General features: G+C 64.5%; 3 protein-coding genes across 3 annotated transcripts; 1 reads left to right on the top strand and 2 right to left on the bottom strand.

Moving 5' to 3' along the window:
• Positions 1-355: 355 nt before the first annotated feature.
• Positions 356-5,377, top strand: SRPX2 (sushi repeat containing protein X-linked 2; the record flags this gene model as incomplete). Its single annotated transcript, XM_082004096.1, has 10 exons — positions 356-425; positions 2,305-2,391; positions 2,479-2,670; positions 2,786-2,962; positions 3,354-3,480; positions 3,582-3,703; positions 3,821-4,000; positions 4,145-4,278; positions 4,352-4,473; positions 4,797-5,377. 10 exons carry the CDS (start codon positions 356-358, stop codon positions 4,975-4,977), a joined length of 1,392 nt encoding a protein of 463 aa, XP_081860222.1. The 3' UTR covers positions 4,978-5,377.
• An 872-nt stretch (positions 5,378-6,249) lies between these two features.
• SYTL4 (synaptotagmin like 4) lies at positions 6,250-13,435 on the bottom strand (the record flags this gene model as incomplete). The annotated part of the gene is made up of 16 exons (XM_082004074.1): positions 13,049-13,435; positions 12,689-12,904; positions 12,105-12,214; positions 11,834-11,948; positions 11,559-11,666; positions 11,170-11,293; positions 10,980-11,070; positions 10,702-10,805; positions 10,510-10,596; positions 9,985-10,163; positions 9,703-9,805; positions 8,692-8,853; positions 7,793-7,898; positions 7,294-7,393; positions 6,532-6,740; positions 6,250-6,392 (listed from the first exon to the last, which is right to left on the bottom strand). The coding sequence occupies exons 1-16, from the start codon at positions 13,156-13,158 to the stop codon at positions 6,250-6,252; spliced, it is 2,067 nt and encodes a 688-aa protein (XP_081860200.1). The 5' UTR covers positions 13,159-13,435.
• Positions 13,436-15,456: 2,021 nt separating this feature from the next.
• Positions 15,457-18,046, bottom strand: TRMT12 (tRNA methyltransferase 12 homolog; the record flags this gene model as incomplete). Its single annotated transcript, XM_082004200.1, has 7 exons — positions 15,457-15,903; positions 15,975-16,132; positions 16,971-17,080; positions 17,158-17,308; positions 17,397-17,586; positions 17,658-17,805; positions 17,976-18,046. 7 exons carry the CDS (start codon positions 18,044-18,046, stop codon positions 15,457-15,459), a joined length of 1,275 nt encoding a protein of 424 aa, XP_081860326.1.
• Between the last annotated feature and the right edge of the window lie 205 nt (positions 18,047-18,251).

Below are 18,251 nucleotides of genomic sequence, written 5' to 3'. Positions count from 1 at the left end.
ACAGGCTCCTGGCTCTTCTGCTTGCAAAGAAAAAAAATCTGACAACCTTTTAAAGCCTCGGAGAAGCAGGAGGCGCATTGGAAAACAGGCGATCCCGGGATTTATTATTTTTGACAATCTCATCATTTTGGGCCTGACTCACGGCTTTTGAATGTTTGGGATGGGCAGCAGAGGGGAAAAGTAGGTTTGCTCAGCACAGGCAGCACGTCCAGGCAGGAGGGTCACACGTCTGTGCAGTGATAAAGTGACGGAAGGGGCCGTCATCCCGTTTCCAGCCCCTCTCCATCCTCGCGGCTGCCTCCTGGACCCGGTGCAGCGGGTGGGCTGGCTGGCCGCCGGCCCCCGGCCCCCCGGCATGGCGCAGGAGGTGACCCCCGTCCTGCTGGTTGTCCTCGCCAGGCTGGTGTCATCCACGTGGCACGAAGGTGAGCGCTGGGGTCTGCGGGCGCAGCAGGGCTCCCCGGGGACGGCAGCCTGCAGGGTCCCGCTCCCGTCGGGGGGCTCATGGCGGGCGGGGAGGGAGGGAGGGGTGCCCTGGTACAGTGATGCTGGGGAGAACATCGGTGCCAGCAGGGTATGGGGTGCCTGCGGGGGTGCGCTGTGGGGTACGGGGAGGAGCGGAGGGGGTGCTGGGAGGCATCCAGAGCAGAGCAGAAAACCAGCCTCTCCATCACACCCCTGCCTGCGGGAGCACAGCTTTCCCGCTGACTCCCGGCTCCCGCGGGGGCCATCGGCCAGCAGATGTTTGCCTGGACAGAGTGCTCAGATCCACTCGCCCCCGCAGCCAGGCAGCCGGGTCAAGGATCAAAAGCCCTTGCCCTGTTTGGGGGGGTTTCCCCCTTCCTGCTCCTGTCCCCATCCCCTTGCCACGCTGCCAGCACAGCTGGCCGGGGATGCTCCTGCCTGGCACAGCCGGAGCTGTGAGTTGGCCCCAGGTGAGAAGGAAGAGGCAGCGCCTGCTCAAAAAGGGAACATCACGATTAAATGGCACATCTGCCTGCGGGGACACAGCTCACCCCGTCCCCGGGGCCCCAGCGGAGGGCTCGGCAGCCCCCCGGGAAGCAGCCCTGCTCACCGGGTCACCGACACATCCCCACCGCCGGCCCCACCGATGCCAGCCCTGCGCTCGCCCCGGGGGCCTCCGCTCCCCAAGGCAGCCATGGAGCGTGGGAAGGGCGTTGGGATAAAAGGCTTTGTGGGAACGAGTGGGCGACTTAACAGAACTTGTGGTAAGCGCCGGGGAGTCGCTCTGTAGTAAAGTTCATGTTGGAAAGATTTGTAATGGAGTTTCCTCCCGGCAACGGCGGGGCTGCTGCTTGGATTGGCCTCGGCAGATATCCCCTTCCCAAAACCCGGCGCAGGGGAAAGGGGGGATGGGTGCAGCCGCAGCGGGGCTGCCGCTTCACCCGGCGTCCCTTCCCAGGCTGAGCATCCCCGCCATGCCGCAGCAGGGAGCGCGGTGGGGTGGGCTGGCGGCGAGGAGGGGGCAGCGCTGGCGGGGGCCGGAGGAAACGCGGCGGAAACGTGAGCTCAGTGCTGCGGAATGCCGCGGCCGGCCGAGGCCCCCAGGGGCCGCAGGGAAGGGTGCCAGCCCTCTCCCCCTGCACGGCTCCCTCCTCGCCTGCTGGTCCCTTGCCCATGGGGACACGGTGCAGGCCAGAGGGTGGCCTGCAAGGATGTCCCCCCACCATCCATGGGGCCAGCGGCCCCTCTGCGCAGCACAGATGGCGTGAGGCCAGCAGCTCCAGCCAAGCCCGTCCAGCACCGTCCCTCCAGCAGCTTCGTCCTTCCCTGGTGTGCAAACGAGGGGCTGCATCCCCACCAGCCCCCCGGCCGGGCGGCGTGCCTCTCCTCCCTTGCCTCGGCCAGGGGCTCCGCTGGGACGGGCAGGAGAGGGCAGCCTCCTTCCTTCCCTCGGGAGGCCCGAGGCAGGGACGGTGCCACGGGAGCGGGTGGAAGGAGACCTTCCCGGCAGCACGAAGCCGGGGGTCAGTGCCAGCCCACTGCGCGCCAGCACCCGTTTCCTGCCATAACCGCGGCTGCGCCTGCTGCTGTTTAGTCTGTGGGCTGGTGCCAACGCACACCAAGTCGCTGGGGACTGGGCTCGTTGTCCACCCGGCTTAACCCTTGACGGCAGCCCCAAGGACGACAGGACAGGGTCTGCCGGGGGTGGGAGCACTCGCTGGAGACTTGTGGGATGTTTTGGGGCTGGAGGATGCAGCTGCCCGGGGAGGCATCATCACCTGGGTGCTGCTGCGGCCAGGGACCATTGCACAGCCCCCTCTGCTCTCTCTTCCTGCCCAGGGTCTGGCTACTACGCGGCCGAGAGCCACACCAATGAAGTATATGTAGAAGAAGCCCCCCCTGAGCCTGCCCTGGACTACCGCCGAGGTAACAGCTCCCAAACCCAGCCCTCAGGTCCCCATGGGGAAACCATGAGGGGCCAGGTGCCCCCCTCACCTCCCTCCTCTCCCCCAGTGCCGCAGTGGTGTGCCACGCTCAACATCCACCGTGGAGAGGCCACCTGCTACTCGCCCCGGGGGGGCTCCTACCGCAGCAGCCTGGGGACACGCTGTGAGCTGAGCTGTGCCCGTGGGTATCGGCTGGTGGGGCCCAGTGCCGTCCAGTGCCTGCCCAGCCGCCACTGGTCCGGGATGGCGTACTGCCGACGTGAGTGTGCCCCGGCCATTGGCTTGCCGGCATCCCCACGGGCACCCGTGGCACCCAGTCTGAGGTGCATGGCCGGGCAGCCGCCTTCCTCCCCTCTTTCCTCTCTCTGTCCCAGAAATCCGGTGCCACGTGCTGCCGGCGGTGCTGCGGGGCTCCTACACGTGCTCGGCCGGCGTGCAGATGGATTCCCGCTGCGACTACACCTGCCTGCCCGGCTACCAGCTGGAGGGCGACCGAAGCCGCGTCTGCATGGAGGACGGGCGCTGGAGCGGGAGCGAGCCAATCTGTGTAGGTAAATTCTCACCCTACCATCCTCCCACAGCCCCACGCTGTTGGGGCAGGCAAGGGCAGGCCACCCTCCATTCCAGGGGTGCCTGCAGGTATCACCCCCACATCCAACCCGGGCATTGCCAGGTGCCAGCTCCTGTACCTCCAGCCCTGGGACCCCTGTCCCCACTGCTCCCCGAGGTGCCCTTAGCTCCGAAGCACGGGCTGGTGCAGGGCACCTTGGTCCAGGATTGGGACACTCCGTGCTGGCTTTACAGCAGGTCTCGGCTGGCTCCGGGGTGCCTGGGCTGTGCACAGCATCCCAGGGTGGCTGAGTGCCAGGGCCAGTGCCTGGCTCTCGTGGCCCAGCCCCAGCACCTGCAGGTTCTCTGACTCTCTCTCCTCCCTGCGGGCAGATTTGGAGCCTCCCAAGATCCGCTGCCCGGACTCCCGGGAGCGGATAGCCGAGCCAGGCAAGCTGACCGCCACCGTCTACTGGGACCACCCCCGGGTGAAGGACTCTGCTGACGGCATCATCAAGAGGTGAGGGCGGAGGTGCTGCAGGCACCGCCGGCGAGGGCTGGGGGCCGTGCTGGGTGCTCCCTCCTGAGGCCCTGATGGAGAAACCCGTCTGTTGGGTGCAGAGTGATGCTGCGGGGCCCGGAACCTGGCTCTGAATTCTCCGAAGGAGAGCACGTGATCCGCTACACCGCCCATGACCAGGCATACAATCGAGCCAGCTGCAAGTTCAGCATCCGCGTCCAAGGTGAGGTGGCCTCCCCCAGGGCTGCTGGCTGCCTCCCCGCCAGCTCCGGGCTCTGCACCCCATGGCTGGGGCCGTGCCCCATCACCCCCAGCCCTCACCCAGCCTCCCTCTTCGCAGTGAGGCGCTGCCCCGTCCTGAAGCCCCCGCAGAACGGCTACCTCTCCTGCACCTCCGACGGCAACAACTACGGTGCCACCTGCGAGTACCTGTGCGACGGGGGCTACGAGCGGCAGGGTACCTCCCTGCGGGTCTGCCAGTCCACCCAGCAGTGGACGGGCTCCCAGCCCCTTTGCGCACGTAAGCAGTGTGGGGCAGGGGAGGACCTGCCCGCAGCGGTGCCCGGCGCTCAGGAGTGATGCTGCCTGGGCAGGGTGAAGGGGTGGGGAAGGGGGTGATGGGGGGCAAAATGGCACCTCCCCACATGCTCGCCTCTCGCCCCAGCCATGCAGATTAACACAGCTGTGAACTCGGCCGCCAGCCTGCTGGATCAGTTCAACGAGAAACGCCGCCTCCTCGTCATCTCAGCCCCAGACCCCTCTAACCGCTACTACAAGATGCAGATCTCCATGCTGCAGGTGAGGAGACCCTCCCGCTGCCCCCCTTCCCATTTCCACCCCCAGCACCCTGTCACCACCCCTCCCTCCACAGCAAGCCGCCTGCGGGCTGGACCTGCGTCACGTTACCACCATCGAGCTGGTGGGGCAGCCCCCACACGAGGTGGGACGCATCCGGGAGCACCAGCTGTCCCTTGGCATCATCGAGGAGCTCAGGTAAGGGGGACGGGGGCCTGTCTTGCAGAGCCAGGTGCCTGTGTGAGGGGACCGGGGATGGGGACACCTCTGGGGACGGCAAAGCATGAGATTGCAGCTGGGTTCACAGACAGCCCGCTGCACCGGAGGGGCTCGTGCAATGTGGGGACGCCCCCAGCAAGCCTGAATACAGCATCACCAGACCCTCCTGGAGCTCACAAGCCCCAGGGAAGAGATGGGAGCCACCAGCCCAGGAGGACCTGAGCAGGGTTGCATGGGGCAGGCAGGCTCAGCCTCAACAGCAACCCCCCAGCCCTGACCGGCGGCTCCCCCCTGCACCCCAGGCAGTTCCTGCACCTCACCCGCTCCCACTTCAACGCGGTGCTGCTGGACAAGGCGGGCGCCGACCGTGAGCGCTACATCTCTCCCATCAGCCCCGACGAGCTCTTCGTCTTCATTGACACCTACCTGCTGAGCGAGCGGGAGGCGGCGCGGCGGGCCCAGAGCGGGGACCCCTGCGAGTGAGGCAGCGCCGGGGACAGCCCCCCTCCACCGCCACCAGCCTCAGAGGACGGACACCTTCCTTTCTGCTTTTCTAGTTGCCCACCGTAGAGGAGGACCAGGGTGCCAAGGACTTCCAGGGGAAGGGATGCCCCTCGCCGGCTGCTCTGGCAAAGGCGCGAGCAGGGCCCGGGACGGGGGCCATGTGCCAGCAGCATCCCCACCGCCCAGAGGCAGGAGCAGCCTCCGGCTGCGGGGTAGGATGGCTCAGCCCAGCCAGGGCTGCGGCGGAAGACACCGGAGGGCATCTGCTCACACCCCAGGCCAGGAGGGGAAGGGGTGCCCAACACTGGGCTGCCAGAACGGAGGAGAGCGGACAGGGCAGGCAGGGTGACAGCCTCTAACGCAGCAGCTTCACCCTCCCTGCGGCTGTCTTCACCCCGTGCACAACCCGAACCCACTCCCTTCCCACCTGGGGTCAGCCCTGCCGGGCAGGTGCTGCTGCCAGGGTCCTGCCAGAAAGCCTTTAATAAAAGCAAACAGTCCCACGCTCAGCAAAGCCCGCGGCAGTCAGCCAGCGTGCAGCCCACCCCCAGGGCTCACCGTCCCCACCCTGCCCCTCGCTTCCCCTTCCACCAGCCACGGGGCAACCCTTCCTGGGACCTTTTTTGGCAGTGGAATATTAACTCTAAATAAATAAAATTTGTATAAAAGTCAGTGGTGGCAGAAGGTGTATCGCAGAGGCGCCTCGGAAACAAATCCTTCCTGGGGGCCACCACCCCCCCCCCCCCCCCCCCCCCCACTGCCTCCGCACGGCTCCATCCTGGCCCCACAGCCAGGGCTGGGGCTGAGCTGTGCACAGCTGCCCTCATCCTGGACCTGGAGCCAGCAGCATCCTGTGGGAGGAGGGTGGAGAAGACAAGGAGAGAGTAGGCTGCGAAACACAGAGGGTGGGAAGAAGAATGGAAGAAGAAAAAAAACCCCAACCACATTTCAAAGCATTTTGCCTGGGCGGGGGGAAAAGAAGGGAGGGTCCCCAAGGACTCCAGTTGAGCCTGAAATCTGGTGCAAAGCCTAAGACAAAAGGAAAACCCTTTAAACAAAGCTAGTCCAAGAAGACTTTCTGCCCAAGCCTGTTTAGAGAAGGTCATGTTTATTAAAGTATAAGCAAAAAAACCACCAAACCAACCCACGTTTGGCAGCCCTGCCTGGCTGTGCAGTGACTGTGGCTCCTGTGCAGTGAGTGTGGCTCCTGCGCAGTGGTGCCAGCCCTGAGCCAAGTCCCAGTGCCACAGCCTACGGCCTCAGCTTGGCCATGGTGGAGCGGAGCTGGAGCGTCCCTTCCGCCCACGAGCCTGGGTACTGGCACATCTTCTGCCACAGGTTCAGCTCCTCGCCCATGGAGTCCATCCAGTCCACAGCCTGCCCGTTGCTCATGCCTGGGAGAAAGGATGGACGTGGGCAGAAGTCACTGCTGGAGCAGCCTCCTGGCCGCAGCAAGGCAGCCTCAAGCAAGGCTGCTTATCCCCAGGGTTTGATGGGACCCCAAAGCTTGATGGGACCCCCAAGGCTCCTCACCATTTCCCACCCCCAGACGGACACCACCAAGGAAGTCATTGCTGGACAGTGGCTCCCGGTCCCAGACTGTCAGCTCCAGGCAGATGTGCTGCAGGTCCTCAGGGTTGACGCCATTGTAGACAAAGGTGTGGTTGTAATGAGGGTTCAGTGTCTTCTTCACCACGGGTGTCTTCCTTTTGGAGGCTTTGTTTTTGTGTGGCAGGAGGTAGCTGGGGGAAGCGGCCCCTTGGGTCAGCAGCACATGTGCAACTGCCTCCTGCCCAAGGGGCTGGGGCACCTCAGCACCCCAGGACCTGGCCTGGGGCCCACCTTCCCTGATATAGCTCAGGAAGAAGGACCACAGCAGTCTGCAGATGGCTGGGTCTCTGCCCTGCCTCCCAAAAAGCGCTCAGCAGACTGCAAGTGGTCTAAGGAGAGGAGAGGGCAAGGACCCAAGCCTGCTCGTCCCCAGCCATGCTGCCCGGTGGCTTGGTGACCTCTGAGAGATATCTGATGGCAACTGGAGCCCTGCCCTGCACACAGCCTCCCACCACCACCTCTGAACCAGCCAAAACCCAGGAGAGCGTTTGCTGCCAGGAGCACCTCGTCTCTGGGCAGACTGTGACTTTCAGGGTACCGATGCCAGCAGTGCAGGGCAGCTACTGGAGGGACCCTTCCCTCCCCCAGGTCCCCGCAGCAGCTCTGGGAAGTGCCCTGGGATGCAGCCAGGGAGGACAGTGCCTTCATTGCCCCCCCCACTCCCCCCCAAGGACCCACACTCACCCCTTGACAAAGCTGTCTGATGTCCCCCCAGATTTGGCAGCTGTGAGGTTTTTGGCTTCTTTGATCCACACTTGGAGCTCACCACCTTCTCCCATTTTGCCTGGGAAAAACCCAACACAGCAGGAATTACTCAACCTTTATTTCCACCACCACAAACTTCTGGAAAGGTCCTGCTGAACAGCCTTCATCGCAGAGGTAGGTACAGACCCCAGCTGGTACCTCCTCTTGCCTCCTCCCTTACTGGCCCTGCCTGCTGAGTTGAAGACAGACAACTGCTCCACGTGGGGCCCGATGGTCCAGCCTGGTCCAGCCCCAGGAAAGCACTGGGACCGCTCGGCCAGCCTGAGGGCAGCCAGGTCTGCCCCAACCCAGAGCAGCCTTGCAGGCGTTGCAGAGAAGGCTTCAGTGGCACCACCCAAGAAACCCACCCAGACCCAGCTTGCCTGGCCACCAGCAGGTCCCGTAGCCCACACAGAGATCCTGGAGCTCCAGCACTCACCCTTCCTGCCGTTCCCGGCCCCAGGGTGCTTGGAAGATGGGATGTACTTCATGGAGACGACCAGCTCCCCCTTGTACTGGTGAAGACCAGCAGCATCCACCCCAATCTGCAGAGAGGCAAGACTTACCAAATACTGCTGGGGAGGCCAAAGCAGACGTGAGGATGGCCTGGTCTGCAGGCAGCACTTCCCCATGCTGGGCCAAAGGGCTTGGCTTCTCCTAGAGGTGGTTTAGCTGGCAGAAATGCCTGCAGACCCTTCCCCAGGGTCAGACTGGGTTAGACTCAGACCAGCTCCTTTGGGATCCTTCTTTGCTTCAATTACCTCCCCTAGGAAACTCTAATTAGGGGTTTCCACAAGCTGCTCGAGCCCCAGCAACGCCAAGGGCTGAGCCCACAGTACGAGTCAGTCTAGAGAACCAGTCTTAAGTCCAGCAGCAGCATCTGCTGCTGCCACCAGGCTGCAGGAAGGCCCTGGCTGCCCGGCTCTACACCCCACAGCAGGACGTCCCATTCAATTTCCCCCTTTTGCTTCCCTGAAGTTGTGTCCAGTTCCTCCAAGCCAGGGCAGGGAGCTGGGAAGAGCTGTGCTCTTGGAGCAATTGAGCAAGCAGAATGAAAATACGTGAAAGGGCAGAAACACATCCCGCAGCATCCCGTGCGGGATTCACCGAGGAGGAGGAGGTAAAGCTAGGCTCAAGGCAGAAGATCTGCCCTTTTTTACCACAACAGTACTGCTATCTGCTCTGGGGTCCTCATTTCTCCAAGATTTGATTTAGCACAAGCCTTTTGGCAGCTCTTGGCTGAGGTCTCTGCACCCCTCTGCCCACCCCAGGGCACCCCACCGGACAGGGCCAGGCAAGGGAGGCTGTGGCAGCAGGGCTGGGTGGCAGGGCCAGCACCTTGCCGTGCAGGGGCAGAAACTCCTCCAGGTGGCTCTCGAAGTTCCAGGCGTCCAGCGGGACCTCCACCTCCCCCAGGAACGTGTTTCGGCCAAAGCGATCGTGGTGCCAGACTGAGAACTGCAGCGTCCTCGCAAGCAGGAGGGACTTGTTAATCTCGTACTAGGAAGAGAGACAGGAAAACCGGCGGTGAGCCAGCAGCAGCTGGAAGGGGACAGGCTTGGCATACACCATCAGCCACAGGTCTCGAGCAGAAGAGGAGAGAGCTTTGAGGAGCAATGGATGCATGCAGGACTCTTCCTTTCCAAGCCTGCTGAAACCTCGCAGTCCTGGGGCAGTGGTGCATGAACCCGAGCTCTCCAGGCAAGTGGTCCTCAGAGCCTGTGCGGAGGCAGGACCAGGACTCATGGCATCTGGCCACCCCACCCCGTCCCACCACAAGCGAAGCTCTGCCAGCCCACAGAGCCTCAGGCTGTTGGCGCACGAGACCTTGGCAAACCCAGGGCTGTGGGAGCCTGGAAACCAAACCACAGTTCCCACTTCCCTCCTGTCCAGAGAGCGCCTGGCCTCAGCAACACGCTGCTTCCAGCCCTTCCCACCGCCCTGTGGTGGCCACAGTGGGGACCGTGAAGGGCAGTGCCAAGAGCTTCTGCCCTGGGGCCCAGAACAGCCTTATCTCTGCCTCTGCAGCCACACTGCCCACCTGCAATGGCCCAGGAGCCTTCTCCACAGAAAGCTATGTCCAGGGTGAGCAGAAGGCCCCAGCTCTGGGGGATGCCACAGGAGCCAGGAACACGGCCTGTGACACATTCACATCTGCAGCTGTGCCTCCACCCCACCATGGCACCCGGGGCTTGACACCACAGCCACATCAGAGCAGCGACCCAGCCTGGGAGCGGGTTTTTCCAGCTTCCAGGGTGCAGTGTCTGGACACGGGTCCTCTGCCTCAGGGTTTGGAGCCCATCCCTCCCCAGAGCTGGGTGCCCTGAACCCCAGCTCTTCCCCACTCACCTTCAGCAGCTCGTTGTACAGGGGGTTGATGGTGTTGCGTTTGATGGTCGTCTTGCGTTTCCCTTGCCTGGATTTGTCGGGCAGGAGGTAGGTCTTCACATACCTGGAGGGAAGAGCAGGCAGCACTCCACCAAGTCTCCCCACAGCTAGACCCCCGGGGCAACCCCAGACCTCCTGCCTCACCAAGACCCCCCACTTACAGCTCCCATCTCTGGCGGGCACCCCACAACCCAGCTGAGCACCACCAGCGGTGCCACCAGCCATCGCCCCCCCAGCTCTCACGGGTTGGAGCGCTTCTTGCCCTCATCCCCGTAGGCCAGCTGGCGACACTCCTTCACGTGAATGAACAAGGTCTGCGTCTTCTGCTCGTAGCTCAGGGAGAAGGAGATTCCCCCGGTGACCGCGACGTTGCCAAAGTCGCCGGCCTCGCTGTAAATGCTGACCATGCTCCCCAGCGTGCTCTGGAAGACATGGCAGGGCTGAGCTGGGGCAGCATCACTGGACAGTCCCTCTTCATCCTCAGCATGACTACTCCCCATGCCTCCCCCTGCACAGCCCCCCTCACCCCTCTGCGGCTGGGGATGGCCGCCGAGTGCCTCTCACCTGCACACAGGATCCCTAGAAGAGAGCTGGGTCTCCACGTCTCTATTCCCTTCAAGGAGAGGAAGCCCCCATGCCCCAAACTCTTGTCCATGCACCCCAGGAGCTGCCTGCCCTGCCGCCCTTCCACCCACCCTGTCGGCGCTGCCCTTCTCCATCATTTCTTCCTGCAGCGGAGCAGAGCACGGCCACGCTGCAGGGACTCACTGAGGAGGTGCCGCTGCGCATGCTGCCCCGGGCCACCCTCTGGCGATGGATCTCCACCAGGTTATCAATGTCCTCCTCCTCCTCCTCCTGCAAGGAGAGAGACAAGCCGTCTGTGTGGGCAGCAGCAAGGCACGGCCAGGCAGCTGGCTCCTCCGCCCGGCAGCCGGCTCTGCGGCACGCCGAGCATCTCACCAGCTCCGTGTTGAGGCCAGGGACCGACTTGCTCCTGTCCCCCAAAGAGCCTCCTTCCCCCACGAAGTCCTCTGGGCGCAGGTCGATCACTGACTTGGTGTAGTCTGCACAAGAGATGGCAAGGCAGGAGGTGGTGGCAACGGCGCAGGACTAGCAGAGCCCTGCTGCTCCCTCAAGCAAGGGGCTGCCCCAGCCTCTCCCATCTGCACCGAAAGCCCACCACTGCCCAGGGAGGAGCCGTCCACCCCCCGCCATGTCAGCACCCAAGCAGCTCTCACCCGCAGGCCTCACCACCCGTCGGGGATTCTTCTTGAATATCGTCTCATGCTCATCCACCAAGGCGCTGCTGCGGCTCCCCAAGGTGGCATCCTGGGAGGAAGGGTCCCTTCAGAGCAGGGCAGGGCTGGGCACCCCACAGAGTTCCCTGCCCCACAACAGGGCTGAGCCCGCCGGAGCAGCGGCACGCACCCGTCTGTCCGAGAGCACGTTTTTGGAGCGGAGAGGGAGGGTCAGGCTGGAGGCAGCGGGTCCTGCCGGTGCAGCAACCTGTTTTCCGTCCCTGAGAGGAGCAGCTCTCTCCAGGGAGTTACTCCTGCAGAGAGCACAGAAAGGTCTGTCCCAGGCCAAGAGCACTGCTGGGAGAGCATGTCCTGGCTGGGAAGCGCCATCCCCCCACAAACTCCCCAGAGCACCCCAACCTGGGGAGCAGAGGACCTGCCTGCCCAGAGACAGGTTTCAGCCCAGCCAGAGGAGCCAGCTCCCCTTCGCTAGGCTGAGAAAAACACATTTCAGGTGAAGGTCCTCATCCTCTGCCAGGCCAGTCTTGCCAAGGACAGCCCACTGAGGGAGCCCCTCACCTGCCCCCCATGCCACCAGGACTAGGTCTGCAGCCATCCAGGCTCATGTTTTCCATGGACTCTGTGTCGCTTTTGCCATCCCGAGGGTCTGAGGCATCTGGAAACAAACTGCAGACAAACAAAACCACAGGTATGTCCTGTTTGGCGAGGAGGTCAGTCTGAGAGACAGCTTCTATGCCACCAGTGATCTGAGCAGGGCAGCAGCGTCCCTCCCGTCCCCGCAGCAGCAGACGAGGGCTGGCACCCAGAGCAGGGGAGATGGCAGGGACCCTCACCTGGGCCCCTCCTGGGGTGCCAGGGGGCTCTGCTGCCAGGCGGCGGAGGAGCTTTTGGGCTCACTGAGCTGGGCTTTCTGGAGGAGGGTTTGTCCCACGGTCTCTCTTTTGCTGGCTGGAAGGAGAGAGGCATCAGGAGGACCACTGCTCCAAGCCTGTTTCCTGGAGCAGGAGCTGCTCCCAGCCAGCTCCGCACTGGGCAGAGGAGTGCCGGGGCAAGCTGGGGCATCCTGGAGGGCTGCGGGAGAAGGCATCGCTGCAGCACCCCTACCTGCCGGCCTGTGCCGCAGGGACAGCCGCACCATGTCGCTGCCCAGCCGGTTGGCGAAACGGTTGACCCTCTGGTCATAGAACCAGTCTCCCGTCGTCTTCTTTAGCTCACTGCAGAGTCAGGGGGGCAGTGGGGGGCAGTCAGGGGCTGCTCCCTGTGCCCCATGGCCACCTTTGGTGCTGTCACAGCCAAGGAGAGCACGGGCACAGTGGGCACGTTTGGCAGGTGTCTGGGCAGAGATGATGCACTGGGCAGACAATGGGCCCAGCTACATCCTCAGCAAACACAGCAGGTTTGTTGGGCAGTGGAGGCCAAGAGGGAGGAAACCTGGGCTGTTAGAAACACAGGCTCTGTGAGGGGCACGGGGGGATGCCAGAGTCAAGTAAGGGGGGAAAAGGAGCAGGATGGGCATGAAGGAGACCGAGGAGTGGGGCGCGACCCAATTCTCCATCACTCAACCACGGCAGAAGACCAGCTAGGCTAGGAAAGGTTGGCCATGGGGCATCAAGCTGGGGTGACCGGGAGGACGAAGGGGACAGGAGGAATGTGCAGAAGGTCCCTGCCCCTTGTCCCCGGGTACTCACGCCTCCTTGGTGCAGACTTTGCAGCGCCAGGCGCTGTTGGGGCCATAGGAACGGCAGTCCCGACACACCAAGTGGTTGCAGCCCCGGCAGGTGTTGGCCTTGGGGCTGAGGCGACCCAGGCTCTGCTGGCAGCGGGCACAGGTCCGCTCGCTGTAGCGCTGGCTGCCCCGCTTGGCCCCCTTGCGCCGGATCTCCAGCAGCTCATTCTTCAGGCGCCTGCTCAGACCCCAACACCGCAGCCGTCAGAGCCACACTGGGACCCCAGGGCTGGGGCAGAGCTGCTGCCCCAGCCTCACCGCCTGCACCCTCGCCCCTCCTGCAAAGCTGGGAAATGGGCACCCAGCCCGGCTGCATCCTTACCTGATTCTCCTCTCCTCTGCTTTGCGGAGCTCCTCGTCGCGCTGCAGGACCTGCAGGATCAAATCCCTCTCCGCGTCCGACAGGTAGGACAGATCCACGGCCTCCGACATTGCTCCACGCAGAATCACTCACCCTCCCCAGACGTAGCTCGACGCGTCCGTGCTAGGAGCAAGCCAGCCGCTGAGCGCAGCCCCACGCCAGCCCCATGCCCGCCCCCCAGCCCGGGCCACCCCACCCAAGACACGTCGTGGCGCCCCGAGCGCCCGCGCCCAAGGCGCCCGGCCGGCTCCGCGGCCCAGCCCAGGGCACGGCGCTGCTGCGGGCTGGGCTGGCGGCCGCCTGCCAGCGCCGGTGGCCCCAGCCGGCTCCGTGGGACGGGAGCGGACGGCCGGCACCCAGGGGAACCCCCCCCACGCCCTGCCTCGGGGAGGAAGGGGCTGCCCCAGGCTGCTGCAGCCACGAACGCAGCCCAGGCTCGGGGAAAGCTGCTCTAGCCCCGCGGAGGGGCCGGGGTGCGGCCGCGCAGCCGGGGCAGGATCCGGCCCGGAGGTGCCGCGGGCGCCGGCAGCCGGAGCCCGGGCGGTCGCGGCAGCGCCAGCCCCGCCGCCGCCGGGCAGAGCCGCGCTGCCGGAGCACCCGCTCGGGGGCTGCAGCCCGCGCCCCGCCCGGGGCGGCAGCACTGGCCAACCGGGGGCCGGATGGCGGCTGGAAGCGGCCGCTGCCCAGACCGGCGGGAGGGACCTTCCTGTCCCCGCTGTCCTCAGCGCGCCCCGGCGCCGCCCGGGGGCGAGGTGGGCAGCGAGCCGGTCCCCGGGGCTCCTCTCTGCCGGAGCTGGGGGGGCGGCGATCCGAGACGCCGGCACGACGCTCGGAGCGCGGCCACCGGGTCAGGCCCGCGCCCGCCGCCAGCAGAGGGACCCCCCCGGTGCTTTCCCCCCCGGTACCTGCCCCGGTTACCTGCCGCGGCTCCGGCGGCGCCTCCCGGCAGCAGCGGGGGGGTGGAGGGAGATGGGCGGGCGGTGCCGCCTCCTTAAAGGGGCCGCGCCCGGCGCACCTGCGGCACCGACGGGGCGGCCCCGGCGGGAGGTGGCGCCCACCCCGCCCCCGCGATGCGTGGGGCAGCAGCCCCTTCCCGCGGGGACGGTCCTCCACCTCTAGAGCTGTGGCCCCAAGCCGGTGGGCCGGAGCCGGGCGCTCTGCCCCGGCCCGCTCCCCCGGCGTGCTGCCCCGCAGCCCTCTCGGGGATGGCGGCTCCTCCCAAAGAGCACACAGACGGCGGCACAAAGTCTGCAGCCGCCCGCACTGCTGGGGTGCCCTCCCGGGGTGCGTGCTGCGGGCGAGGGGCTGAGACCCGAGCAGCGCGGTCGCGGCGTCCTGCTGGCTCTGCCCGCCGCAGGGTCTGGCCTTGTCCTTCGCAGGCAGAGATACGGTCCCGGCAGGGTTCCTCGCACTCTGCCCGCAGCAACACAGGCAAGGGGAAAACCATGAGCGCACGGGGCAGGGCGAGGCGTGGGGTTCCCGTCCGTGGGGAGGCAGCCTTTCGCCACGCAGGACGGCCCGGCCGCGTGGGAGGCCAGCTGGGAGCAGCCTCAAAGCAAACGCGAGAGTGCAGCTCTGCCCATGCTTTCGGCTGCGCCCCAGGGCTCTCCGTCATAGGACAGGGAGAGCCAGAGGTTCGCAACCCTGCAGGACATCTACATGGGGGAGAAACCCATGGGGACCTGGGGACACCAAAGGGCCAGTGGGAGCACCCTCCCCAGGACGGGGTTTCTCTGCAACAGGGGTACGCACACGATGCCCAGGCAAGAGGGCTTTGGGCTTGCAAGCAGAATTGAAGGCAGAGGATGCAGGCAAAGGCTTTGCTCCCTGAGCCCCTCCAAACACTGCCCGGGGACCCAGCCTCCCCAGGCAGGACCTCCACACTTGCACCAGTGTTTGCATTTTAACTGGATGCCAGCTGGGAAACATCCTTATTTCTGCAAAAGCTGAGAAGAAACGGAGATGAACAGACCTGGTTCCAGTACAATAAAAAAGCATACTGATAAATACAAGCACAAAGCTTGCCCCGACTCACTGAAACGAAGCCCAGCAGGAATCAGAGGTTTATTCAGCCCTGTGGCTCTCTCCTATGTGAAAATGGGGCTTAAAGTACCACCATGTGTCCAAGATCTGGGCAGCAACAGGCAGAGCTGGGGCAGGATTCAGGGCACTCAGCCCCAGCTCGGCCCGTCCTCAGCCAGGATATGGCTCCTGGAGGGATCTCCGATGGAATTACATCCCTTGGTGCCCTGGCCACCTGGGAACGAGGGGACGTCGAGTGCATCAAGGCTGGCAGCAGGCAATGGTAGCATCTCCCTGCCACCGGTGCTCCAATACCACCGTTCCGTAGGGCTGGGGCCCGTGGCCAGCTAGGTCGGCAGTGCTGGCCGGCACTCGAGGTCCAGCACAAGGTGATGCACGTGGGGCGCATAGGACTTCACGGCCTCGATGTGCAGGATGCTGGTGCGCCATGGCTGCCCGTGCAGCTCTACCAGCAGCCCCTGGATCTGTGCCGCTGTGGTTTCAGCCCACCTCTGCCACTCAGGGCTGATTCTGGCCCCCAGTGTCTCTTTCCCACCATCCTCCATTGTATGCTGTGCCTCTCCATCAGAGCTGGCTCCCTCTGGAGAGCCCCGCTCAGCCGGCAGGAGCGGGGACTGCAGGGGGGCTGGGGCAGGGAGAGTCTCCACATTGTGGTGGATGTGGAGAACCCCACCCGTGGCCTTCTTCAGGACGCGGCAGGCCACCGGCCAGCCTTCCTCCGAGCTGGGGATCAGCCCCAGGTTCACCCGGTCCGCTACGTCCCGCAGCTCCAGCTGGAAGGAGAGGGGCGGTGAGGGGGATGCCATGTGGGGCCAGGGGGCCGCGCCCAGGCAGCACCACTCACCTGCCGGCTGTCCCCATGGTGGACGCGGCAGCGGTCCTGCACGCCATTCAGCACCAGGTTCCTCTGCAGGGCCTCCACGGCATGGCTGTTCCACTCACAGGCGTGGGCGAAGGCAGCCGCCGCATGAACCAGGTATGGCAGCGTGAAATAGCCGATGCCTGGGGGCAGGAGAGGGGGCAGCAGCTGAGGGCAGGGCCCAGGCACCAATGGGGGTTCGCGTTCCTCCCTGGAGGCAGGGCGGGATGCGGATTACCGCCCTGGCTTTCTGCATCTCCTTCAGCTCCAGGTTGGAGCAAGCCCAGATGCTGGGAAAATGGAAATTCATTCCCCCTTGCCTCTGCAAAAGTAAAATCTGTCTTGAAAAATGTTTACAGAGGAGCTTATTTTACCTTCAGTCTTTGACCATTAGCTTGAGACCTGCCCCGCCCTGCTTCCACTCTGTGCAGAAGTGCCCAACCTACCATTTATTTTAATTAATCCAGAGCAGTTTTGTGAGTGCCACATCCTTTCTGTGTGGCACAAACTGGAAGCACTAACTTCCCTAAGCACAAAGCAGCAGCTCTCTTGATATGCAAATGCCTGGTGTGATCTCCCCACTCATCTCACAGCACAGGACACTTCAGTTAGTGCCAGCTTGTCATGAAAGCACATCAGTATGGGACTGGGACATCAGAAATTATATCAAGGTTAAATCTTTTCCATGGACCCAACGGATTCCTATGACCAGCACTAGGTACAGAGAAGCACTCTGCAGAGCTTGGGTGCAAGGTCATCCTGAGTGTCCAAAGGCAACAGGGACACAGGAGAGACAGCAGTGCCAGGGTAGCTGAGGGCTCACAAATGGGGTAGGAGCTCTAAGCCTGGGTATTTTTCCAGTCCAGGCTAGAAATGATGTTTCACATCCACCTGGATGCCATCAGTACCTGCATCACTGCTCTCTGCCTGCCTGCGCGCGCAAGTCTGCCCTGCCAAATCCCTCCGCCACATCTCCATTACCTGCGTAGAGATCCACCAGGACCTCCCCGGAGCAGGGCAGTGAAGCCACCCGCAGCTTCTCCGTGATGTTGCCCGGTGAAAACATGCACTTGGTCACGTCAAATGTGTACCTGGGAGATATTGCCAGCCCGGTGAGGGCAGCCCCTTCCCTGCACCAGCTGCATCCGGCACTGTGGCTCCTGCCTACCTGATCCTGTTGTCCACGTGCTCCACCCAGCCGTCCTGGCCCAGCAGCAGGGTGACATTGGGGGACCGCATCCCATCCGGCAACACCCGTCCTTGCCTGGCCAGCCGCCGGGAACCCAGAGCTGAAGCAACCGTCTCCCAGAGCGTTGGACCTGCAATGCACCCGTCCCAAGAGCTTTGGGAAAGGCCAGGGCAGCGCTGCAGGCAGGATCGGGGCAGGCAGACCTCACTCCCCCTTACCCAGCTTCTCCCAGGACGCGGCCCTGAAGCTGTCCTCACTCAGCAGGACCAGATCCCCATGCCGCTGCCAGGTGCGGGGCACGTCACGCTCCAGCTCCTCTGACCAGCTCTCACCCAGCAGCCGCCGCAGCTCGTCCCGCAGCTTCTGGGCGGGCGTCTGCCGGCGGGCTGCCCTGGAGGGGAGGGGGTCCTGCGGGAGGGATGTGGCATGTGGGACTGAGATCTTGCTGCCCCACGGCAGGGCTCAGGGCCTCTCCCAACCTGGATCCGGACCAGCCCACAGGGCATCTCCTGGGGCAGCTGCAGCTGGTCGAGCTTCTCCTCTAGCACGGGCAGGGCCACACGGCCCCCTGGCACCTCCTGCAGCCGGTAGCGCTTGTCCAGGAGCTGCTCCTCTTCCAAATGCTCCCTGCAAGGCCAAGGCACCGTCAGGCCCTCCCCAGCCTCACAGCCCACCCCACTGCATGGAAGAAACACCCTCCGGGTGCAGGGCTGGCCCTCTGAACTCTCCTCCCTGCCAGCCCTGCCTGCACCCTGCCCGAGCAGCCGCAGGGCTCCTGTTCTCCCTCGCAAGCTCACCTGAGGCGCTGGGCGAACCGCGGCTCTGTGGCCAGTGCAGGGACAGGGACGGGGACATCTCTGGCCTCCATCCTCTCAAGTCCCAGGATGAAGGGACGTCACTGGCTGGCAGAGATGCAGCCGCCTGCCCGGCGGGCACAGGGTGTCCGCGCCCCGCGCCCCGCTCCTACCGAGCGCGGCGCACAGGCCGCAGCCGCACGGACCCGTTTCCCGCCGGAGCGCCTTCCCCGTCGCGCCGCCATCATGTTTGTTGCGGGCGCCGGGCGGAAGTGGGGG

This window comes from Phaethon aethereus (assembly GCF_964289735.1).
Source record: "Phaethon aethereus genome assembly, chromosome: 10".
Taxonomy (NCBI): Eukaryota; Metazoa; Chordata; class Aves; order Phaethontiformes; family Phaethontidae; genus Phaethon; species Phaethon aethereus.
Note: the sequence above shows the minus strand (reverse complement) of the source record. Positions and strands in the feature narration are given on the sequence as shown.